The 25,572-nt window shown below is 41.9% G+C and overlaps 2 protein-coding genes across 5 annotated transcripts in view; one reads left to right on the forward strand and one right to left on the reverse strand.

The window, feature by feature from the left end:
* Positions 1-1,829: 1,829 nt before the first annotated feature.
* Positions 1,830-14,433, forward strand: PAQR3 (progestin and adipoQ receptor family member 3). 2 transcript variants are annotated; one of them, XM_083571798.1, is made up of 7 exons: positions 1,830-2,142; positions 3,835-4,097; positions 4,687-4,849; positions 6,767-6,922; positions 8,326-8,523; positions 10,128-10,218; positions 10,745-14,433. In XM_083571798.1, the coding sequence occupies exons 2-7, from the start codon at positions 3,913-3,915 to the stop codon at positions 10,882-10,884; spliced, it is 933 nt and encodes a 310-aa protein (XP_083427924.1). In that variant the 5' UTR covers positions 1,830-2,142; positions 3,835-3,912; the 3' UTR covers positions 10,885-14,433. The 2 variants fall into 2 exon arrangements, with proteins under 2 accessions (XP_083427924.1, XP_083427925.1); XM_083571799.1 differs by lacking the exon at positions 1,830-2,142 and adding an exon at positions 2,194-2,377.
* A 763-nt stretch (positions 14,434-15,196) lies between these two features.
* The window catches only part of BMP2K (BMP2 inducible kinase), a 45,269-nt gene continuing 34,893 nt past the window's right edge, over positions 15,197-25,572 (reverse strand). For all 3 annotated transcript variants that reach the window (XM_083571046.1, XM_083571045.1, XM_083571044.1), the window contains exons 15-16: positions 25,208-25,321; positions 15,197-21,331 (exon numbers count right to left, since the gene is read on the reverse strand). In XM_083571046.1, the coding sequence (XP_083427172.1) occupies positions 19,905-21,331; positions 25,208-25,321 (1,541 nt within the window). In that variant the 3' untranslated portion in view covers positions 15,197-19,904. The remainder of the gene's footprint in view (positions 21,332-25,207; positions 25,322-25,572) is intronic.

Raw genomic sequence — 25,572 nt, forward strand, 5'->3', positions numbered from 1 at the left:
CACCCGGGGGTGCTTTCGAACTGCTAGGTTGGCAGGCGCTGGGACCAAACGACGGGAGCGCACCCCGCCGCGGGGATTCGAACCGCTGACCATGTGATCGGCAAGTCCTAGGTGCTGAGGTTTTACCCACAGCGCCACCCGCGTCCCTATGAAGGGCAGTATACATGTCTAAATAATAACAATATCATCATAATTTGTAGCCATCAATAGATGTTTTATTCTCCATGATAAAACCAGAGGTTATTGGGGTGGTGGGAAGATCTCTGCTTGGAAACAAGGGGTGCATCTTATGCTCTTTAAGATATTATTATTATTATTATTATTATTATTATTATTATTATTATATCATTATTTCCAGTCCATCAATAATGGACTGTCCCTTTAGAAGGCATTATTTAAAAAGTATTGCCAGAATCTTAAAGCCGAACTTATGCGACAGCAGCCACTAAATTTTTTTACTCCATGTCCCATCTATCTATTCACATATAAAACAGGAGCTGATGTTGAATTCTTACATGAAAAGGCATGTGGATGCAGGGCAGTCTTAAGCATATCTGGCGCCGTGGTGCAAAGATCCCTCAGGCACCCCCCCCCCCAGTTTCCCAGAGTTGTCGATCTTTTCCCAAGCCTCTGCGGGGATCACTCTCCTCCCGCAGAGGTTTGGGAAGGAAGCTGCATGCCCACCAACCATATGGTTGATGGGGCACAGCTGGTGGGCGTGAAGGGAAAGGGGAGTCCGCTGGCAAAGGCGCACAGCTCCCCCACTTGCTGGGGGCCCCTGAGAGTCCAGCGCCCTGGTGCAATGCGCCAGTAAGCACAATAGGAAAGATGGCTGTGTGTGGAGGCCTGGTGGTTCACCCCCAATATTGGAGCTCAGCTTTGACAAAAGTGCCTGGGTAAAAGAAGGTGGTCAGAGGAGGAAGGAGGGCTCAGATCCTCTCAGCTGCATGCCTTTTCATGGAAATCCTTTTTTTCTTTTTTTTACTTAATTACACACTGCTGGTTATAGTAAAATATTACAGGAAATACTTATAGTATAAAATGAAATGTTTGAGTCCCAGCCAGGTAAAAAGGCGGGGTATTATAATAATACCTCTGCTAAAAAGCAGAGACATCACCTTGCCAACAAAGGTCCGTCTAGTTAAAGCTATAGTTTTCCCAGTAGTGATGTATGGAAGTGAGAGCTGGACCATAAAGAAGAATTGATGCTTTTGAATTATGGTGCTGGAGGAGACTCTTGAGAGTCCCATGGACTGCAAGAAGTTCAAACCTCTCCATTCTGAAGGAAATCAGCCCTGAGTGCTCACTGGAAGGACAGATCCTGAAGCTGAGGCTCCAATACTTTGGCCACCTCATGAGAAGAGAAGACTCCCTGGAAAAGACCCTGATGTTGGGAAAGATGGAGGGCACAAGAAGAAGGGGACGACAGAGGACGAGATGGTTGGACAGTGTTCTCAAAGCTACCAGCATGAGTTTGACCAAACTGCGGGAGGCAGTGGAAGACAGGAGTGTCTGGCGTGCTCTGGTCCAGGGGGTCATGAAGAGTCGGACACGACTAAACAACAATTATAATAATAATCACAACAAATACAAATTAAAAATAAATATATGAAATTAACGGCCATAACTTTGCCACGGCCATTCACCTCTCTTCAGGTCAAATAGGAACAGATTAGAGGGGAGAGAAGCACCAGCCAATCAGGCCGCTCCCTTTCAGCCACGCCTCCCGGTCTCCCAAAGGATTCAAAATCCCAAGCCCGGTTCCCTTTCGACTACGCATGCGCTAGTCCTTAACCCTGCTCTCCCCCTCCCTCTCTCTCTCTGCCGTCGCTACGCAACGTCAGGGCTCGAAGCGCCCGCTCGCCCCCTTGGTTTGTTTGGTTCGGAGCGAGCGGGCGCGCGCGCGGCACGTGCGCCGCTGACGAGGCGGGGCTTCGGCGCCTGATTGGTTGCCGCCGTCCGGGCGACGCGGCTTTCGCGCGACGACGGCGCAGTCCGAGGGGGGCGGGGCAGCGGGCCCGGCCGGCGAAGTGGGAGCGGCGCGGTGCGGCGTTCGTTCTTCGTCGCTGAGGCGGGGAGCGGCCCTTTGCCCGGCGCGATGCGGGGAGGGCTGGGGCTGCTGAGGCAGCGGCGGCGACCGGGGTGAGCGGCGGGGTGAGGGCTGTGTGGCGGGCCGGGTTGCTAGGGGCGACTCCTCCGCCTTCCCAATGGCCCGCCTGCCTTTCTTCTCGCGTGAGGCGCGTCTTCTGCTCGGCATCGGTTTCTTCCAGCGGGGCTTAACTCCCAGGGAAGCGCGTGCATGTCTGTGCCGTAGAGGGATTGCATGATCCCAAATGAAAGGGCTGGTGCTTATTTAACTGCCTTCATTTAACTGCTGGTAATAATAATAATAATAATAATAATAATAATAATAATAATAATAATAATAATTTATTTCTACCCAGCCCATCTGGCTGGGTTTCTCCAGCCACTCTGGGCGGCTTCCAACAAAGATTTTTAAAAATACATTAAAATGTCACACTGGTAGGGTTTTAATAGATGCAAATGGTGTATGCATGAATGTAAGGATGCTCGGAATGCGTTTATAAAAAATGTAATGGCTTGTTAGCAATTGTGTACTGGCTGGGGAAACCTAGTCAGATGGGCGAGGGTATTATTATTATCATCATCATATATACAGTGCTTTTTTTCTTTAAAAAAATGTTTAGGGGTACTCTCATTTTCCTACTCATATTGAAATACTGCCCCTCAATGAGGCCAAACTTAGATTCCCAAAATGTTTAGGGATGTGCGTACTCCCAGAAAAAAACACTGCTTATATACCTATCTATTGTATTCTATTACAGTTTCAAGTACCTTTTTTGTTTTTTCATTTCTTTCACTTGTCCACTAACATTTTCCAACAAAACATAAATTTAAAAAACCACATACACACACATACACATAGAGCGCTTTAATTCTGTCATTATCATTACTTATAGACCTATATATTGCATTGTATTAGTTTCAAACACCGTTTTTGTTTCTTCCATTTCTTTCACTTGTCCACTGAAAATTTTCAACAAAACATACATTAAAAAAACCACATAGAGAGTTTTAATTCTGTCAATGTTTAATTGATTGGGGGGGGGGGGTTTCTATGTTTTTACCTGTTCTTATTTTTTATCTATAAGCCACCTTGAGTCCCTGTCTGTGGGTGGGGTGGGGAATGTGGAGTATAAATAAATATATAATTATTATAATTGTGGCAGCTGTGAGACTTCCCACAATATTTACCTGCAGAGTTCAAACCAGACTTGCTCCCTATGTATTTCATAATCAAGATGGTGGTGATATTCAGCAGTTAAAACAGTGGATTGTTAACAAACCCATTTGCCTTTTAAAAAAAGTGTATCCAATTGCTGCCTTGGGTTCAATTTATCAATCCAACAGGCTCTATTGGTGAAAGTTTCTCCTGTGCTTTATAACTTCTGGCTTGTACGATAGGCCTTCTTGTCTCAATGTTCTTCTCAGGAAAAGAAAAATACCTTGGCACATAGTCTTGTCTATAGTGTGAAACTTTTAAACTTCTCAGGGTTCAATGTATGTAGGGGGGAAGGTGACCTTATTTTATATTCTTCCCAAAAATATATAAGCCACTTGATGATTTAAAAATAACTCCTCAAAGTGGTTTACAATGAAAAAGACATATTAAGAGCTGCTGCTCATTAGCTCCCTAAGTATATTGAACTGATAAGGCGCTGAAAGGTCTCCGTATAACTTTAGAGAACTGCTTTGTGATAGACAGGTGAAACGTGTAGTTGGATGTTATCATATGTCTTGATGTGTTTGCAGGTAAACTGTAGCAGAGGCCTTCAGTACTACTAGGTATTTTTTACTCTTGCCTTAATTGGTGAGTGAAATACTGCTGGAATGCATCAGAAGCTCCTGAAGAGTGCTCATTACATTGAGCTTGGAAGTTACCAGTACTGGCCGGTTTTGGTCCCTCGGGGAATTCGCTTATACACCTATGAGCAGATTCCAGTGTTCCTTAAGGACAATCCATACATCACAGATGGCTACAGAGCATACCTACCTTCCAGGCTGTGTTTGAAAAGGTATGGAATTGATCCAAATGGTTCAACTTTGAAGTACGACATCAGGCCTCAGTAGTTGATGGATTTAATACTTTTACTTGAAAACCACTTGTTTCACTAAATGTCTTGCTTTTCTGTAATCAAAGAAGCTAGCAAAGTAAGGGCATAGATTTCATTAAATATGCTTCTTTGTGAGAGTTTATACAGCCTTTTGTCTCTGCTGACCCAACTGCTGATCCTGTTTCAAAGGCCAGAGCCAGATGTCCTGCTACTTTTGCCAGAGCAATAAATTAAGTTGGTGAGAGTGTGGTGCTGATAACTCCAAGATTGCAGGTTCAATCCCCGTAAAGGCACCTGCATATTCCTGCATCACGGGGTTGGACTAGATGACCCTCAAGGTCCCTTTCAACTCTGCAGTTCTATCAATGCAACCAAGCATTAGTGGAAATGAGCCACACAAGAGAGCAGGATGAATACTGACTAGCTTGCATAAGAGCAATAGAGAATACAGCAAGCATCTAATCTGGAACACATGATCAGGGTGTCAGTTGCAAAAATTGTTCCTTTGACCTTGCTCATAGTCATTACGGTTTTCTTCTCCATTTCCCAGCCTATTCATTTTATCCAATGAAACAGTTAACATCTGGAGTCACTTACTGGGCTTCTTCCTCTTCTTCACTTTGGGCATATATGACATGACTTCTGTGTTGCCTTCAGCGAGTGCCTCTAGAGAAGATTTTGTTATTTGTTCTATTTGTCTCTTCTGCTTTCAAGTAAGTCCCTTGGTAAATAGCAAACATTTTTTGTGCTTGTGTCAGGGACAACAGACAGGAAAAAAGGTCTGCATTCTCTCAAAAGCTGAGGCTTGTGGAGTCTTTCTGCTAACTAGCCCACTTACAGTGTCTTGACACTGGTGGTTGGAGAACCTGCATTCAGGCCACCTCAGCCTTACATTGTATTTATTTAAGTAAGCATTTTGCTTCCTGTTCTCATTTAAAAGCAGTTGCTCAAAACAACCCATGAATAAGCTACAAGTTTCACTCCACTGCAGATTGGAAGGGCGGACTGTTACTAGATCCCTTTCCATGGAGGTGCAGATTGCAGCTACAACAAAGGTGGCATTTTTTCATCTCCGCCAAGCTAAGCAGTTGGCTCCTTACCTCTCTCGCCCTGACCTAGCCACTGTGATCCACGCGACGGTCACCTCCAGACTGGATTCTTGTAACTCGCTCTATGTGGGGCTGCCCTTGAGACTGACCCAGAAACTCCAGCGGGTGCAGAATGCTGTGGCAAGACTCCTTAAGGGGTCCTCGCTGCGAGATCACATTCACGCGGTGCTATACCAGCTGCACTGGCTCCCGGTGGGGTACAGGATCAGGTTTAAGGTGCTGGTTTTAACCTTTAAAGCCCTATACGGCCTAGGACCCTCGTACCTACGGGACCGCCTCTCCTGGTATGTCCCACAGAGGAACTTACGGTCTTCAAACAAAAACATCCTGAAGGTCCCAGGCCACACAGAGGTTAGGCTGGCCTCAACTAGAGCCAGGGCTTTTTCGGCTGTGGCTCCAATCTGGTGGAACGCTCTGTCACAAGAGACTAGGGCCCTGCGGGACTTGACATCTTTCCGCAGGGCCTGCAAGACAGAGCTGTTCCACCAGGCCTTTGATCAGGGCACAGCCTGACTCCCTCCTTTGGCAATCTTCACAGAACTTTAGCCTAATGGTTGCCATGAATTTGAGCTGAATTAATTTTAATGAAATGATTTTAGAATGTTGTATTATTTTATTGTTGTTAGCCACCCTGAGCCTGGCTTCGGCTGGGTAGGGCGGGATATAAATAAAATATTTTATTATTATTATTATTATTATTATTATTATTATTATTATTATTACTATTACTATTATTATTATTATTATTATTAGATTATGGAACATCTTGCCCCATACAATATGGATTTTTTCAGGCTGATGGCTTTTTGTGATGCAAGAATATCTTTTAAACTTAGCTGCTGAGCCTGTCTTCATTTCACCGTGTAGTTGGCTGTTTTAAGCCGTCCTGACTGAGGCAAATCCATTGAGAGAGTGGATATACATTTCCTAACAAATTGAAAAATGTCCCCATGCCTTTGTGCAGTATTTAGTGGGGCCAAGCATCTTTACTGGTTGAGGCCAAGGTGCCTGGTGTGCTTCAGGAGGCTAGGGCCAAAACAAGCTCTGCATGCTCACCTGGGTGTAAAGCCTATGGGCCTTGCATCAGAGTAAGCATGCATAAGATTGTACTGAAGTGGGACCTCCGGTGAGGCTGAAGGTTTGATCTCTGCCACTTCTGGTTGAGGTAGAGCAGACTTCTTAAGATATTAGGGGTGTCACTTGACTAAAGAAATCATTTTGATCATGTTGTAAAATAGCAATGCAGCATATCTGTGTTTGGGTAAAAGCAATAGTTCCAAAGGAAGAAGTATTAAAATATGAGTCTTTAAAAATCTGCTGCCTGATTAATCAGGGCTACCTTTTTAGTCAATTAAGTAACAGAGATCACACCAGAATTCTTTTCTAGCAGCAGACCAATTTTCCTCTTGCAGATCCAAAATCTTTAAATTTAATCCAGTTGTTTTTAAAGTTGTTATTGCCTGACGCTGAAGATATTAGACTTTGAGGAAATTAATGCAATTTGTTTGAATGTTTTTATAGGTTTGTATGCTTTGCTCAGTAGGGTATCACCTCTTCTGTTGTCATCGCTCAGAGAAGACCGGTCGACGATGGATGGCCCTGGATTATGCAGGAATTTCCATTGGAATCCTGGGCTGTTATGTATCTGGAGTCTTTTACGCATTTTATTGCAATAATGTAAGTTAAGCAGTCAGGTTGACTGGTGTAGCTTTCCCATGGATAAAAATCAAATAAAAAGTAGATCTTTCCTTTGAAAAATTCAGTTTTAGTCTTGCTTTAAAATAAGCATATATATATATATATATATATATATATATAGTATGCATATGCTATTTTAATTTTTTTAAAAAAAGGCTTTGAGGTCAGGTTATTGTTCTAGCATGAAATGCAGAATGTTGTCCTGAACAAGTGTACCATATTTTATAGTCCAAGAGAGACAGTACGTTGCATGCAAGGAAACAGAAACCAGACTGCTCAGGGGCCTCACTTTTCTCAGCCAGTTTAACAAGAGGCAGCTGAAGACTTGTCCATGCATCTCCTAAACAGGATCTTCCACAATACTGTGTGGTATGAAATATTTTAAGATCATTTTGTTCTGTAATGGCAGCTGAACTATATTTCCGACTTTTTTTCCAATGAAAAAGAAAATATTAAAGGCAATATTTCCTGATAGGAGGGAGTAGAGTGTTTTTATATATTAAATGACAGTTCTCCAGAGTAATTGTTGGTTCTTTAAGAATCCTGCAGTTGATAATTTGATTGCCTTGGTTAATCATGCAGTTCATTGCTTAAAATTGTAGGTGCGTCTAATAGTTGGTTGCATTTGCTAGCATCGGCATAAAATAAATCCTGCCTGTGGAAGGTATTTTAACTACGTATAAACCCTGGAATGTGTAGCATTTTCTCAAGGAAAAAGTGACTAAGTGACCACAGGTGCTCAGTATGAAAAGCTGTCAGTATTTCTATATATTTGGAACAGTGTGTTAATGTTCATAATACTGTCGTATGTCAGAAGTTGAACGCCTTGCTAGTCAAACATTTTAGCTCCCAAATGCCACAAACCCAGAAGTGAGTGTTCCGGTTTGCAAACGTTCTTTGGAACCCAAACGTCCTATTTGGGTTCTGTTGCTTCCGATTGGCTGCAGGAGCTTCCATTCGACTTCCGAGGTACGACTAAATCTAGTCCAACCCCCTGTATTGCAGGAATCTAAGTTGTTACTCCAGTCTGTATAATAAGGAATGAAGAAGCTTGCCTGTAACACTACTACACATTTTGAGGGAGAGCCCTGTTCGACAGGGACTTCAAAATGAAACATGTTAGAAAAAATAATCGAATCTGGATTTTTAAAAAAATAATAATTCTGCTGCTTAGATGTAAAACACACTTTTATTGTATGTGCCAAGAGAGAATACAATGTTACCTTTGTGCCTTTCGTAGCTCTACTGCAATCTGGAAAAGGCTGCTTTAAGAGCACATTCCAGAATTTGGGGAAAATCCATTTCATTTAGCTCTATTTTGATGCAAATATTTTATTCTTATCACTTAGTGGCTGCCTACTTTGTTTCCCTCCTTTTTCCAGTACTGGCGTCAAGTCTACTTGATCACTGTCCTTGCTATGATCTTGGCAGTATTCTTTGCCCAGATCCACCCCAGTTACCTCACTCAGCAGTGGCACAGGCTGCGCTCAGTCATCTTTTGCTCTGTGTCAGGTTACGGAATCATTCCTACCATCCACTGGGTTTGGCTCAACGGTGGTGTTGGTGCGTCTATTGTGCAGGTAAGCTAAGGAGTCACCAGGCTTGCATCCCAAACCTAACTGGGTTTTGCTCCAAAGTACCAAATTTTCCCATGTATAAGATGAGGTTTTTTGCTTTAAAATTTTAGTTAAAAAATGGGGGGTCTTATACATGGAACATGGGCATACAGGGGAGGGATTTTTTCATTTTTAAACAAATGTCCTGGATTTTGGCTTGGACAGGCTGTGGCGGTCCATCCTGCCACTGTCCCCTCATTCTCTTCCCCCTTCTGGCTGCGTGCTGGTGACTGGCTTGCCTCCTGCGGCCTTCCAGCTTGACCGCAAGAGCAGCAGCTGCTGAGAGCTGCCTCAGCTACCTCTCCTTGCACTTCTTTCCTTTTTTCTCTCTCGCCCTCAAACCTCTGCCCCTGGCCTGCTCCTTCCTTCCTTGGCTCAGTTTGCTCCAGCTGCCTTCCCCGTGCTCTGCCTCTGTGTTCTGCTTGGGAGCCTCTTGCCAGTTGCCTGCATCCAGCAACAGCCACCGCTGAGGGGGAACAGTTTCCACACCACTGGGTGCTGGAAACTTTGAGGGTGATCTTGCCCAACAAAAGGGACACGGGTGGCACTGTGGGTTAAACCACAGAGCCTAGGGCTTGCTGTTCAGAAGATCAGCGGTTCGAATCCCCGCGACGGGGTCAGCTCCCGTTGTTCGGTCCCAGCTCCTCCCAACCTAGCAGTTCGAAAGCACGTCAAAGTGCAAGTAGATAAATAGGTACCGCTCTGGTGGGAAGGTAAACTGCGTTTCCGTGCGCTGCTCTGGTTAGCCAGAAGTGGCTTAGTCATGCTGGCCACATGACCCGGAAGCTGTACCCCGGCTCCCTCGGCCAGTAAAGCGAGATGAGCACCGCAACCCCAGAGTCGTCCACGACCGGACCTAACGGTCAGGGGTCCCTTTACCTTTACCTGCCCAACAAAAGTTCAACAACTTTCTGCCCCCGCCACTTCTGCTGTAGGGTTGTGGTTCCTTAAACTTTGGATTCAAAAAAATAGGGGTCGTCTTATACATGGGGGCATTTCATACATGAAAAATACAGTAAGTTCCATTGACTATATTAAGACTTCATGATCAGCCGGTTTAGGAATGACCCCTTTTACTTTATCCTTTAAGGAACATTTTCTATAAACAAACACAATGTCAAAGAACAGTAGAAATGGAAACTTAGATTGCATTGTGTTGAACAGGTTTGTTTTTCAGTTGTGTACATCACTAGCCCTGATCCAAGTAATTAGTTTGATAGCTACAAAGACATAATGAAGGGTGTGGAGAGAAGAGCTTTGTTGTGGGAGAGTTCTTCTGTAAATGAAGTGTGTATCCATCTTGGCTTCTTTTTTTAGGAACATATTTGACTGGAGAAAAGCTATGGGGAGGCGGTGACTCAGGAATGTTCATGGTGCATAAATTCTGTTTGTGGCTTTTGCTTAGAAACAAGAAAATCAAGTTAGTAGAGCTGGGTTGCACCCTGATTTTAGGGACCTACTTAACATTTTAAATCTGTTGAAAAGGATTGCTGTCTTGCTTCTCAGGTATTAGATAGATAGAAAGAGGAGGATCTTGCTAACCTTTTTCTGCTGCTTTTGTCTTTCAGGAATTTGCTCCCCGTGTGATTGTGATGTACTTGATCGCTGCCATAGCATTTCTCTTTTATATTTCTAAAGTCCCAGAAAGATATTTCCCAGGTAGGGCTGAATTTTTTTGGTAGCTGAATTATCCAGGGCACAGGCCATTCACTGTTAATTTAAGGTTGTGGGAGCAATTATTGCCCTCTACATCTCTTCCCCATGGCTGCTGGTCCCAGCTGTATGGTATAATAAAGGAGCATGCCATGTGCCTCCATGCACAAGTTTTTAAATATCTACCTAAGAATTCAGCTCCCAGAACACACCCAAAGGTACATCTTGCCCAGTGTTCTTGTTTCTAACAGTACAACGCTAAGTGGCTTGGTAGCTAACTTGAAAGGAATGCCACCACTGTTGGAAAGAGAATTGTCTAAGGTCACGTATTATTTCGTTTCCCAGCAATACATTATGATGCTGGGAATCTGTCACACATTCTGACTGGGAAGGAGACTTATCTCAGCCAGACCACTTTGTGTCACACTGGAATAAACCTACCCTTGTGCGTCAAAGCACTGACCCAACGCATAGAAGTAGCTTCTGCTACTGAATATTTTAGCTAAATTAATGTGTTTTTCTTTTCCAACAGGGCAGTTAAACTACCTCGGCTCGAGCCACCAAGTATGGCACATCCTTGCAGTAGTGATGCTGTACTGGTGGCATCAGTCTACCGTCTACATCATGCAGTATAGACACAGCAAACCTTGCCCTGACCATAGTGCACATTAGCACGCAAAGGTATGGCGGTTTCCTGTGCAGGAGGAGATGAAGATGGACTGGGTTGTGATGGGGAAGGGGTTTTGCCTTTTTGTTGCCACAGTTAAAAAGACAGTGGTTGCCCAGAAGTCATAAAGGGTCTATTCAGGAAGAGGACTCCTTTTTGGGGTAAACTGGCCAGTAACAAAAGCCCTGGAGCTCTTAGGTCACCAGCTGGTAAGGAGACAGAGTGCTGCATGCTTCCCTTTTCACTTGTGCTTCTGCTGCTCCTGATTCATAGAAAGCTGCTTTATACAGAGTCAGACCATTGGTCTGCCTAAACTTGGTTTTGTACCCTAACTGGCAGGAGATGCCAGGGATTGAAGCTGGGATGGATATATATATATATTTGCATGCAAAGCATATGCTCCACTAATGAGCATTTCAGTTCCTCTTTAGAGACCTTATCCCTGCAGTATTAATTCTGTGTTCTCCTAGCTTCCTTGTATTTGGGCTCAACAGCCTCTCTTACCGGGACAGCTGTTAAATCATGTGGCAGTGCTATGGCACCTGAAGCCCTGAATCCACTTCTTTGAATTCAGACTCCACTATATAGGCTCACAGGTGGGTCTAAAGTCAGATGGCCCCTGCTGAGGAAAGTGATGGGGACCCAAATATTTTGCATTGACTCCCCTTAGGTTGCTATTTAATAGCTCTACTTTAAGGGACAGAAATTCCAGGGAAGGGACGGTGCTGGAATGTGGCCTACCATTGTGAAGGAACAGGAAGCATTTTGAAGTATACAACAGGCGCGTTCCAGTCCCCCAAACCTTCTTGAAAAATGTATCTTTTCCCATTGGTGTCCAGGGCCATGTTGATGCCTTTTTCAAATTGCAGTAGTGTTACTTCTCAGCGTAACAGGAAAGGAAAATACTGGTTTTCTGTATGATTTACGAGGCTCTTTTGTGAAGGATTAAACCCTGCCACTTCTGATTTCACCGCATGCTGGGAAGAAAGGACTTTCAACAATTTGATTGCACATATTGAAGACTCTGCATTCTACAAAACTTGTTCCACTTTTTTTTTTCCTGAAATAGCAGCTGCTGGTGGTGGCATCAACTTTCTTTTACTGCTTTCCAAGGGATCTCTCGTTTGTTTTGTCTACAGTCTATGTCCACAGCAAAAAGTCCCACCAATGCTGTTTACATAAATATATAAAACTAAACTTGCTACCAAAATGTCACCACTTAAAGCACAGCAGTTGGAAAGTCAACTGAGCAATTCATGAAATGTAAGCCATTTTAAAATTGTTTTAAACCAGTCCATCTTCTAAAAGGCCCATTTAAAAGCCAGAACTGATTAGCCCAACTATATTATATACCCCTTGGGAATGATGCTCCACAAATGGGGAACCATTGCTGAGAAAACCCTATGCCTAGTACCCATTTATTGTGCATTGTAGACCCCCTCATCCTCCTTATCCTATTTTGTACATCTTCCCAGACCAAATATGAGGAAACCCAGTGACTGACCGACCCATTTACTTTTGTGTTTCTCCCCCCCCCCCAAAAAAAAACCACTTGCAGAGGCTGACCATCCCCACTACCTCACTGGCTGCAGGAGGCTGATCATGAGATTACTTGCAGTCTTTTGAAATTGATTAATTTTATTTATTTATTTTATTTCCATCTTATCATTGTACGCCAATTTCAGAGGCAGCACCCAAAGCTGTTCTCTTTCCTTTCACAGGCAATAAGTTTGACAGTCATGCCAAAGAACATGGAAGAGGTCGCCAGCAGCCAAATAGCTTGGTGAACTCTTGTTGTTGGCCACAGTAGAACAAATCAAATTTGTTCAAACTACTGATAAACAAATGGCAGAAATTGCCAGGAAACTATTTCTTCTGATAGGCTGAGGAAACATCCCCCAGTATGCATGTGCGGTTCCCGTGACAAATTCTCATTCCAGGATGTAACATTATAAGTTGAAAATGTATTATGTCTACTGTATGTGCAACATGTTTTGTGTCCTTGCACTGATGTATGTGTTATAATTTAAACATGGATTTTTACTTGATTCCCTCCTCCCTTTCTGTAGAACAGTATCTGCTGTTGTTTTCCTCAGTGATATCATAGACTAATCTTTGGAAAAGAAGTTGGGATGCCCCAGTAATTGTAAATTTTGGGGTGCTCTTCAAAATGCGGTTTAGCAGTGTCAGAAATTTGGGGTCCCTTGATTAAACGTGTCTCAGTGCCCAAGGTTTATTGTCAAATACAGTGGACGCTCGGGTTGCAACCGTGATCCGTGTGGGATACACGTTTGCAACCCGCAGCGGTGCGTCTGCGCATGCACAGGTAGGTGGTGATTCGGCGCATGCATAAAGTGTGATTTAGCGCTTCTGTGCATGCGCGACCGCTGAAACCCAGAAGTAACCCGTTTGGTGCTTCCGGGTTTCGGCGGGTGCGTAACCCAAAAAAACGCAACCTGAAGCGGCTGTAACCCGATGTATGACTGTACTGACATGAAGTGCAAATCAATATTTTAGCAGTGATGGCACTAAGGAGAATTGCTCTTGAGTGATGTTTTAAGAGAATAGCATTTATCTGTTGACAAACACAGAGCAGCTGCTCCTTGCCTAGCCATTGGCAGATGTTGGAGTGTAGCCACTTTGTTTCGAAGTTCCAACTGACACATCTCAGCTTGAATTGTAGACTTTGCTAGAGTGTAACAGAAGTAAACCTACCCTTTTGCATGGCAAATTTGGAAAAAAAGTAACAACAGCTAGGGAACAGTCCTATGAGTTTTCTTCTTCAGAAAACCAGTACTTCCGGAGGCAAGGTGGGATGTAAAAGTAGTAATTTGCTTGTATAGTCAAGGAACTCTAAAAGTGTATACTTTATAGCTTTAGTTAGAAAGCTTCAGAGAACTGGGTCCCCAAAACCTACGTGCTTTTAAAGAAAATGCTAAGTTTTTGTTTACAGCTTCTTGCATTATACAGAAGCAACTCTGCTTTGAGAATTCACTTCTCTACTGGCCCTCACCACCATCCTTGTTTTAATTTTGCATTTAATGCATTGTTTTTCTAAAAACAAAGTCTAGGATATAAATGTTTAGTATTGCAATTGGAAGAGTTGAGTTCAATTGAACTCCAGTTTGTATAGCTGTATAAAAAAACCTTTTGTAAATGTCAAACCTGTGCATGCGTCGTTTCTAATATTTATTTTTAAGGAGCTGTGATATAAATGAGCTTTCTGACGAGAGAGCTCTTCAAGACAATAGAAAATGGAATGCAGAATGGTGAAACACTACTATAGATTTTCTGCCTTCTAAGCTTAATAATTGTGATTATCAGCCAGCAAACATGTACCATTATTTGCTGTTGGAGCCTCATTTTTAAGTTACACTATAAGCCTTGCTTAAGTACAGTGACACATACTGCTGTGCCTTTAAAAAATGTTTTGATTCCTTTATCCATGTTCAACTAGATGTACAAAGGAAAGTTGCTGCAACCTATTCATGTTGTACCAATATGTATTATGTAAATAGCTCCTCTGTGAATAAAATTGTTTGTTGGCAAATGTACTTGCTCTTCTGTGTGTGAGAGACAAGCAATGTGTTGGGCTCTATAGAGGCCTGAGCTGCACAGGTGGGACAGCCTCTCCTTTCAATGTATCTGAAGATTACCTTGCGGAATGGCTGCTAATCAAGACTGGATTAGAAGAACCAATGGGGAGAAGGTCGTTTTATGCAGAACCATTGTTCATATTCTCAGTATTATTTCGGTACCTTCCATGTATATGGTCTCTAGGCCCACTTTCTTGATGCTTCAACAGGGGCCGATGGAAGAAAACAAGGTTCTGTACACCAGGTATTGTCAACTTTTTTCAGACTCAGCGCCGACTTTAAACAAAACCATTTATTTGGGAACCCATTTCTTAATCTTTACTCATATATTTTGCATTGTGGTAGTGCTTGTGTTGCAACCCACATTGCCTCAGGCCATGACACTCTGCAGTACATCTGTCCTACCACTGGCATTGCTTCCCTCAAAGAAACTCTTAAGCTGTAGTTCTGAAAAGCACTAAAGGTATTGGCAGCCTCAGAGCTGTCACAAAACACTAAATCTCGCAAAGTTCTGTCAGATGGTACGACAAAGCTTGATGTGAAACCGATGTCCGGTGTGCCTTAGGATATGGTAGCCCAAGTCCTTGGAACAAGTATCAAAACAAGATGCTGAAGTTAGGGTCAACTTCTTCATAGATTTGTTGATTGTCATTAAATAAGTTCACAAAACGAGCTAATTACTGGCATTGACTGCAGCAAAAGAAACAACAGGAGGCATAAGTAATGCAATAAGGGTTTTTTTTTTCATATGAGGCAACATACACAGGAAACTCAATTAGCATTTTGCATGGCAAGATCTAGAACACCCCGGCTCTGCTGTAAAAATTACACAGGTTTACAGAATCATGGCATCTGGTATATTTTAGTAACAACTGACAGTTGTTCTCAGCTACATTAATTTCACACAAAAGTTCTGTTTTAGTGGTACACACACAACAAAAAAAGCTTTAGAAATTTTGAGTCTTGACAAGAAATGGAAGTGTCATTTGAAAAGTGCACTTAAAGCTGTTTGCCAGCAATTAAAATATAGCATTGTTTTATTCTTGAGTGATGTTCTTAGTCACAGAAACAAAACTTGGCTATAGACACTTACTTTTATTATTTCTTTTCAATGAAGTGCTTTAGAAAAATAACTGGACAGCCAGTCCTTTGCATTTCCTTGTTACTCTTAGCAGCTTTTGGCTATACTTATTTTTCCAACGCCATGACAATGATTGTGACTGCAATGTTGTTTTAGATCACAAACTCCAAGAGATGTGATGTGTGCATGTATGTTTTATATATGTTTCTCTCTATAAAAATACACCCTATCATATAAAAAAAAATCTTCAGATAGACTCTAGTTGCAATTCTCACAGTAGTAGCTACAGCCATTCAATCTCACAGTAGTTATTTCTGGGTGAAAAGGACAGACTTTTAGGCAGCCCTCCTCCCGAAGCTTGGGCATTGCTCCTGTTCCTCTAAAATTACCAGACACATGTAACCTAGTTCAAGAGATGCAGGATCAAGCTGTAAGATATAGGCCTCCTTTTCTACAGAATAATTATGGTAAGCACCCACCCCCACTGATATTTGGATAGGGGTATGGATTCAGTTTCTTTCACCAAGATCAACAACTGTACCTTCAAAGAACTGAATCACACAAATTTGGGTGATGGTATAGTAACCATGAGCTGATTTTACCAGTGATGGCTAACATTGAACCAGATCCTGTTGCTTTCAAACCTTTAGGAGCACGTCTGCTATATTAATCTGTACAATAAAAGCACCTTAGGGTGACCATCATGTCAGAAGTAACACGCAACACTGCTTCAAGATGAACTAATTCTGCAGCTGATTTTAGAAGATGTACCCAGCTGTCTGTTATATGCTAATTGGAAAGGTCAAACCATTGGAGTAGTGAAAAATCCTCCATCTGGCGGCCACTGATATGAACTAATACTCCACAATCTTCCTATGGTTCTAGGAAAGACCATGGTAGGCTGGATTTCAAATATATGTACATGTACGCAATGCAAGCAAAAATATTTCTCCCAAACTACCAATCACTTCTTTCAATGAAGTCCAGAACTGAAGGAAATTATTAAACCTGCTTTCTGCAGCTCTTTAGCAACAAACAAACATAGGGAGAAATTAATTCTGTGGGATCTGCCAGTATACCCCGGCAACCACAAAGGAAAGTCAACAAAAGTTCTTATTTACAAAAACCTATGAAAATAAAGTCATATGCAATCAGTAATACGTGAAACAAGGCCCTATGAGAAAGCAAAGAATATTGGCAACAATCTCAATGGCCACACGTTTATTTTGGCCTTAAAGGGTTATGCTACAGACGTTTTGCCTATGGCCCAGTCCTGCAGAGTTGCATCCATTATTAACTCTACACTGCCAAGCTAACAGCATGAACTGAGCAGTGCAGGTGTCTTCCAAGAGACTGCTGAAAAGTGTGTCTTAGGACCTGAGGTGATGACTGAGAAAAATGTGTATATTTTCTATACCAACAAACTCTTAGGATAAATAGTAGGGAAAGTGTCAGAACAATGCAAATGTGTTGCTTCTACATTCCCCACTGCCTTTGAATTATTGCAGGATAAGATTTACTTTCATCTTGGGTCAAAGGCATTCCATATCTCAATAACAAAATGTTCAGAATGGAATTATCTGCCAGTAACTAGGCAGGTAGTACAGATATATGGAAAACCCCTCTGACAAAAGGAGGCAATGGTTTTAGGTTACTACAAATAATTAAATGACCAGGTTGTTCTAAATCTAGTGTTCGTATTTCACAGCACATGGAGTCTTGTGGCAAGGAAGGATTTTTCAGACAGCTTGGAATATAAAAGCTGGCTACCAACCGGATGCCAGGTTAAGATCAGACACTAGATACTGTTCCTGAGCCACATTTTTTTTGTCAAAATCAACAGGACAAGTCAACTGCTTTTAATGGGACTGTTAACTTGACTACCAGAGCTGCTGTGCCTATTTTGTGCCACCTGAAAGCACTTAAGACCTTACAAGCGCACAAGTAGAAGTTATTACATTGGAATCAGCTAGTTGTGGGCAGCTCTGGATTAACTCTGCAACTCCAGCCTGCTTCAAACATTGTACGTTTCATTCACAGAAAACCTTTCCATAGAAGAAACAATTACGAGGGACATATACATGTTTGCTCTCTGCATCTATTTGTGTGCTCATTTGCTGGGAACACGCAGCTGATCTCTTTATGGGTAGGAAATCTTGTCACAGTTGAAGCAGCACTTCAACAGAGCTGTCCGGTTACAGTTTTAATAAACCTTTGTTACAAAATCTGTATTTAGCTCAAAGAAGCTTTGGCACAAGAATAAAAGAGCAGGCATTCTGAGGTATGTGCACAGTTACCCATTTTTTTGCCTTATGTGCTTTACAGAAATATTTAGAATGACAAGACATCTAACTGACCTGGGATTTGTGCTTGATATGACAAAAGAGTGAAACATTGCAGGACTAGAAACATACATCTGGAGAGAGCTTCCAATCATATTTTGATCGCCCAAAAACCCATCAAATTTTCTTAAAGTTCTCATTTTTTAAAGCATCTTGTTCTTCTGCCTCTGTCAAATTTATCCTGTATTAACATCATGTTACACACAAAAAAAGTTTCTTTTGATATTTTGCTTCTGCACAGCAGCTGGAGAGCAAGAGTCCACTGCTGGGAAAGCATTTACGGAAAGTCATTCACCCAGGCAGTAACTGTTTTAGATTTCTTACTCCCACAAGTTCATATTCAAGTCAGGTAAACAATACCTGAAGAGCCCAGTTCTTGTACCTTTTGCGTAAAGTCAGACTTACAATGTGAATGGCTATGCAAAGCCCAGGATCCAGAAACATTTCAGGCTTGTATGCATGAAGTAGGATTTTGACCCCTTTTATACAGTTGACCCAATACATATGAAACATTTCAGTTTCAGAAATAGTTTGCTGTATTTCATGGGAGTAAGGGGTCAGCTGCTTCTGCATAGGCACGGGAACTACATTGCAGTGTTCCATGGATCCTGACCACTCACTTCTGTATGATTTAGCAGCAGCTGGTTACTGCAGTGTTTTCACACCTACATGTTTAAAAGAAAGCCAAGCTGGGCTAGATTGTAGCCCAAGGAACTGAAACGCAAAACATACTCAGCCAGAGCTCCTGCAGCTAGTCAAGAATGGGCCACAGACAGCCAAGGACATTATGAACACCTTTGTCCACGTGGGAAGTTCAGAAATGCATCAAATACTCACCTTCTAAGTTCTACATGTTTTTAAACTGTGTCTCAAGGGCACCAAATGGCTCAGAGGTAAAAGTATGACAGGACAATGGTCCTGGCTGTAAGGCATTGGTGGTTTACTATGCAGTTTACTGGTAGCAGACTCAAATCAGCATCATTTTTTTAAAGGCTTCAGTTTTATACCTCCAGTGCTGGAAGCTGCCTAAATTCAAGTTAAAAGTTTCTTTAGAGTTACGTGTATTTTGTATGAACTCTCAAGGTAAGTACAATATTGTGAGACAGAATGCACTCAAAAATATTAAATGGGACGAGTTAAGTGAGAGTGATTCAAAAGACATTTCTAGGGTATACCACGGAGTACAAAACCCTAGAAAAATACATTAGGTGAAAATCCTACTTTATCATAGAGCTGTACAGGTTAGAACTTGCCACCAAATTTCCGGCTTTTGTCTTCTCTGTCTTGTCGAATGTTGTATATGCAGGTAAATCAAGCTGGAACTGTATAATCTTCAAAGTGCTGCAGAATCCAGCTATGTATTTTTATTTTCCTCCTTGATTCCCAACTTTATCTAATATTGTATTCCACTAAGTTCTTGAGATCTTAAGAGTTAGAACTATCCTTGTTTCACATTAATGGCACTTACTGGGGGGCGGGAAGCAGAGTTCTGGGAACCACAGCTACAAAGGTTTGGGTTTTTTTGTGATGTTTAGGAATCTAATGTCAAGTCAGAAACCTCAGAAGTTCAGAGATGTTTTAGGAGGGATCCCACAACTAGCAAGTGAAGCAGTCCCAGATCAATCCAGCTTCTTACATATTTAGGCATTTTCTCATTCCCCTCAGGCCAGTTATAACAAACCTCAAATCGGACCTTTCTTGTAACGACCTCTTTGGTGAAGAGTACATGGTAAAAAGCACACCATGGCTGTTTGTTGATAAAGTAATAGGCAGTAGCTGCAACAACAGATAGATTTTGAAAAGAGATCAGAAGGTCTTAGTGAAATTCTTTTACCTCTTTGCCATCTCAATATTATATGCTTAAGATAGCAGATTTTAAAATATGAGGTTCTCTACTGAGAAATGAATCAATTGTACTAAGAAAAAAAGTTTCTTCTCAGTTGAACCAGATAGTGTATGGTGGTACAGAAAATCCTTAAATAATGCAACAGTGCTCCTGGTTCAATCTATTGTTTGGAAGGAAATGGAGCAGCCCCAAAAGGATCCAACTCTACTGTCTGTTGCTGCTGGCTTTGTTGAGATGTCACAGTCTGCACCACAAATTCCGTGAAAGGAACTGCCCCAAAATCATCTGTTAATTTTATCCCATCGCCAGAATGAATGGTACCAAGTAGTGAACTCTGTCTAGGTCTACCAGGAACTACTGTGTTATAGTCTCCACAATGATCACCCAAACCTTGATGCTGGGGAAGAAGCACCAGTTCCGTAGGGTGGAAAGGCTTGGCTCCAAAGGGATCCAGAAGACCGTCATCTGCTTGCAGAGGGTTGACTCTGTCCTTGCTATCTGAAAGGGCAATACTTATATTTTCCTTGGAATCAGAGATTGTCAAGAACTCATTACTACTCTGGGAGTCCCGACGGCCAGCTTTTTTGTGCCTGCGGGCTCTTTCTGGTGTGCGGTAACTGGGCTTCAAGGTCTTCTTGGTGCTAGTTGGCGTACCATGGTGGCGCTTCCCATTGTTCTTTGATACTTCCTGCTTCATGCGTCTCTGGCGAGAGGAGAGTTTCTGCAGATTGCGTTGCTGCTTCACTTTTTGCTGCTGTTGGCTCCCTGCTATCTCCTCGAACGGGATAAGCCCAAACAAGTCCTCTTTACTCTCGTCATTCTTTGGGATGGAATGAGGGAATGGGATGCAGCCAAAAGCATCCACACTTTTGGGCGATATGGGAGAAGGTTGGTTTTCAGAACCTGAAATCAAGTCATCTTGCTGAGATATTTTTCTGCTGAATGGGGCTTTGGTGAAGACATCAAAATCATCCTGATCTTGGTCTAAGCCTGGGAGCGTAGCCTGGGGAGAGAAACCTTTGCTATCATTTTGCTTGGGCTCTTGAGAATGAAGAGCAAGGAATGGAACTGCTCCAAAGACATCAAATTCTTGTTTGGGGCTCACCTTGGTTACTGTATTTGGCAATTCGGTCAACACAGGAAATGTTACATTAGGCTCCCTGTTTTCAACACTGGCAGTCCCTTCTCTGTATCTGCTGCAAGGCATCTCATCCACAGGCCTAGCATGGCAAGAATCAGAGTCAGAACTTGGTTTATCATCATCTTCTGCATCTTCATCAGAATCCATTAGAAGAGGATGCTGGCCAAAGTTCTCTGGTTCAGTATCGTTGTCATCAATGAAATCTCCATGCTCACCCTGCAAGACTTCATCCTCTTGCTCCTCTTCCTCACTGCTCTTAGGAGATGGAGGATCTGATTCAAAGTCACTCTCTGATTCATCATTTCCTTTTTTCGTGTTTCCTTCTCTCACCTTCTTTACATTTTCATGGTCCCCAATAGCCTGGCTTGACCTCTCATTTTTGGTTGGGCTCCCTACCTTGTTCTCTAGACTGATGTCTGAGTTATTAATTTCATTTCCTGGGGAACCTGAAAGAATATGCAAGAGAACTTCAATTTCTTCTTAATTTTCCACACTCCAGATAAACATACTGTATACCTTTAACACTGCAACTACACATTTCAAGATGGACTACATTTCCTTTTTTGATAGTGGTGCTAGACTTCACAATAAATGAAGGCAAATGAGAAAATTTTATTTTTCATTGTACAGCATTTGCTGCATTATGGGATTTGCATATGTATTATGTAATGTGAAGAGGACCCCATTTCAACCACCCTAGGACATGCAAAAAATACCTAAGTAAATACCTGCTCTTCTGAATCAAGGCAACAGTCCATTAGATGATAGCAAGTTATTATCCCTCCAATAGTGGGAAATCTAATGCCCCTAGGAAACTATCCTATACTGGCAAAGCATGGGCACTCCATTCTTAACTGTTTAGTACCCGAGGAATATTTTTTGGGGGGTGGGGGGGGAGAACCTGCACTCTGATCTCAATATTCAAGAACCTTCGCTCTCTACAGTCTCAAAAAAATAATTCAAAATAAATCTGCACATGCATTTTAAGAAAAAATAGGAATGAGTAGAAACATCAGGTGATTAGATCTTCAGGCTATTTCAGGTTTACTCCCAGTGTCAGGTTCTTCTAAGTCAAATTAAAATGTAGATTTCATCTCTTGATGTAGATTTCCCAAAGGAATAGCTGTAATAACAGAAATGTAGATGTCCATGCCATCTAAATCCTGCCATTTTCAACATTTGCGTGGATACTGTACTTGTTTACATGGATGTAATTTTGTAAGATTAAAAAGCTTAATCTTTCCACATGAGTATAACACAACCTTGTTGTTGGAATACCAATTGTCAAATGGCTATCAGCACGAGCATTCTTTTATTCACATGTGGAAAACAGAAAACTATTTCTTCCTCCCTTAGGGCAGACAATTTTTAAGATGTAGTAAGTTCTTTGTTGATATGATATCTGAACCAAGAGCTCATGTAGAGCTTTGTAGGTGCTTCTATTCTTCTGCATACCTTAAAAGGCCCATCTTATTTTCTTTGAAGCTGGGATAGCTCAGTCGGTAGAGCATGAGACTCTCAACCTCGGGGTTGTGGGTTTGAGCCTCATGTTGGGCAAAGGTTTCCTGCATTGCAGGGGTTAGACTATATTACCCTCATGGTCCATTCCAACTCTACAATTCTATGATTCTATGAACACTGATTTCTAATTTAACTTTATAGGAGCACCACATTCAAAATTATCCTAGGCCCAAGTCAGAGTCCTAGTAAGTAATTCAGCACTACTTCTCTCACAGAATGCTATTTTTAACATGTTTCCACACACAAGAGGCACTAACCTATTTCAAAATCAATTCAGCTTCTCAGACCAAACAAATCCATATTTCATATAACATTGTTACATTTGGGCAAATGCTCAAGAGGAGGAAAATCTCAAGTTCACTTTTAAATTAATGCCATGATAATGTTGTAATAAGGCGCTTGAAGATCAACATGTAGGAAAAGATTTGAAGTAATCTCTAAACTGCTGCAACGAACATTTCAAATCTAAATTTATGAGGAGCTGAAGAACTTTGTGGCATAACATCTGCTTGTAATGTATTGTGCAGATTACATCTCTTCTAATCAGGTTTGCCTCTTGTATAAGGCTATTGTTCTTCCTTCACATTCAATGCAGGTAGAACATCTAATCATAAGATCCCAATCTTCAAGGAATATTTCTGTTCTGATGTTCTTTTTCTAGACATCCGATTATAAGAGGATGAATGGCTTGTAACAACTGGAGTAATTACATGCCTTCTGCTAGTTCATCATTTCAGGGACTGAGAGAAAGCAGAGGCATAACCTTTTTAAATCTCCTTCTGAATTGGTAACATACTGCCATCATCATTTCACAACAATTTGCCACATGTCAGCACCAAGGATTACTGAGACACATCAACTAAATCTGCACTGTTTTTTGGCAACAGGCAGAGAGGCAGATGACAAACACGGACGGATTTAGGGGCTGCTTACTGCTCTTTATTTTGAGGGACAGGCGAAACCTGGAAATTATGTATGTTTCTGTATATCTTTATCAAATACACAGCTGGACTTTAAACTTGTCTATAATATGGAAGTCTCTTGTATTCTATTCATTGATGATGAAATTGATCAAGTAGAATCTGAGAAAATGGTTTCTTTCAGTAATAAGGAACTAGCAAAAGACAAACTGAATTTATAGTCATCTGAAACAGTGAGAATTTTCTTGTCTTGATTCCATTATTGTAATTTAAATATTACAAACTGAGGCTAGAGGGTGGCTCTAAACATGCCTCAATCGTTGTCTTTTGTTGAATCCTGACAACACAGAAGTATTGTTTCTGGGGGACAGGGGGTAGGCAGGTGTGGGGGACTGCCTGGTCCTGAATGGGGTAACACAGCCTAGGGGTCATTTTGGACTCACAGCTGTCCACAGAGGCACAGGTTAATTATGTGTCAAGGGCAGCTGTCTACCAGCGCCATCTAGTATGCCAGCTGGAACCCTACTTGCCTGCCTGCGCACTGTCTCGTCGGAGTGGTGCATGCTCTGGTTATCTCCCGCTTGGACTACTGCAATGCATTCTACATGGGGCTACCTTTGAGCGGCGACTGGGACCATATACCAGTCCTAAAGGATCTACACTGGCTCCCAGTAGGTTTCCAAGTACAATTCAAAGTGTTGGTGCTGACCTTTAAAGCCCTATATGGCTTCGGCCCTGTACACCTGAAGGAGTGTTTCCACCCCCATCCTTCAGCCCGGATACAGAGGTCCAGTTCTGACAGTTCCCCCTTCTGGCAGTTCCCCCACTGTGAGAAGTGAAGTTACTGGGAACCAGGGAGAGGGCTTTCTCGGTAATGGCACCCACCCTGTGGAATGCCCTCACATCAGATGTCAAACAGATAAAACAACTATATGACTTTTAGAAGACATCTGAAGACAGCCCTTCAGGAAAGTTTTTAGCGTTTGATGGAATAGTGATATAAGAGCTTAGGAATCCAGGAAGAACCAGGACAAAATGGAACAAGGCACTGATGACCCATCAGTGTTAGGTGACTCATTTGTACTTCTTAATGTACTTTGCTTTGAGTTTGTTATGTTGCTTTGATTTTAATTGAGATTTTGTGATACGGAAACAAATCGAAAGGGTGACATCCAAGACATACTCAATGGACTTAAAACCACTTAAGTTCTTTTCAGTTGCGTGTCACCCAATGAAGCTCAACCAGTTAAGAGATAAAACTAAATTTAAATGAAATGCAACTAAATTCTAGCAAAACACAAAAATGAAAGGTTCATCCTAGATAGGAAGACTGGTACAGCTAAGGGTGATTTTGCCACCTCCCTAAAAAAAACAAAAATCTATATGGATACATGAGAGTCTCTGCACCTAGGGTTCAGTAGGCATTGATGAATCTTTATTTCTGGACTCCAATTAAGATAGAAATAAGGGCAAGAGTCCAGCAAGTTTCAACTAACTGTGAACAGCATGTGTATCACTTAATAGGATCTTCTCAATATCCTGAGACACTTTAAAACACAGTTCTGAATTATGTATGGCAGGTGGCCAGCACAGAGCTTGTGCAGCTGATCAGCTGTTGAATATCGTGAATATGCAGTAGAAATATGAAAATACAGAAATACTGTAAGGATTAACACTGCAATGAACATTCCAGTAAGTTTAATAGTGGGGGAAAGTCTTCTAAAATTCAGTATCTGGTGTTAGTTATCAGGCATGTTCTGGGTTAGGTAAGCAGCAGGAATAGGAAAGCTATTGAAGCAAGTATTGATTTCAAGAATGAACCTAATGCACTATCAAGAGATATTTAAATGAAAAGCAGTGATGTTACATTATGTAACTTGCCTGGGTGAGAAATGAAAGGTACAGAACCAAAGGGATCTTCTGGAGGATGGTTCTGTGGAACAGAATGTGGCTCCACATTCTTATCTGAGGAAGTTCTCCTCTCCACGAGCCTATCTGCAAGGATAAAAACGAAAACAGAACAAAAAAGTAAAATAAAAATGGCAGTTTTTACGCCAGCTGAAAATAAACAGACGTATCTTATTACCAGCTCTTGAAAAAATTCATGGGCACAACATCCCAAGACTCTTATTGAAAGCCCCACAGAAATAGAAGGGGAATTATACACGTCCATGTTTCAATAGTTTCAGTGGGGCTTGTCCATAAATTCCTAAAATAGTAATATGGGTAGCCCTGACCTAAAGACT

This window comes from Podarcis filfolensis, assembly GCF_964270895.1.
Source record: "Podarcis filfolensis genome assembly, chromosome: 9".
Taxonomy (NCBI): Eukaryota; Metazoa; Chordata; class Lepidosauria; order Squamata; family Lacertidae; genus Podarcis; species Podarcis filfolensis.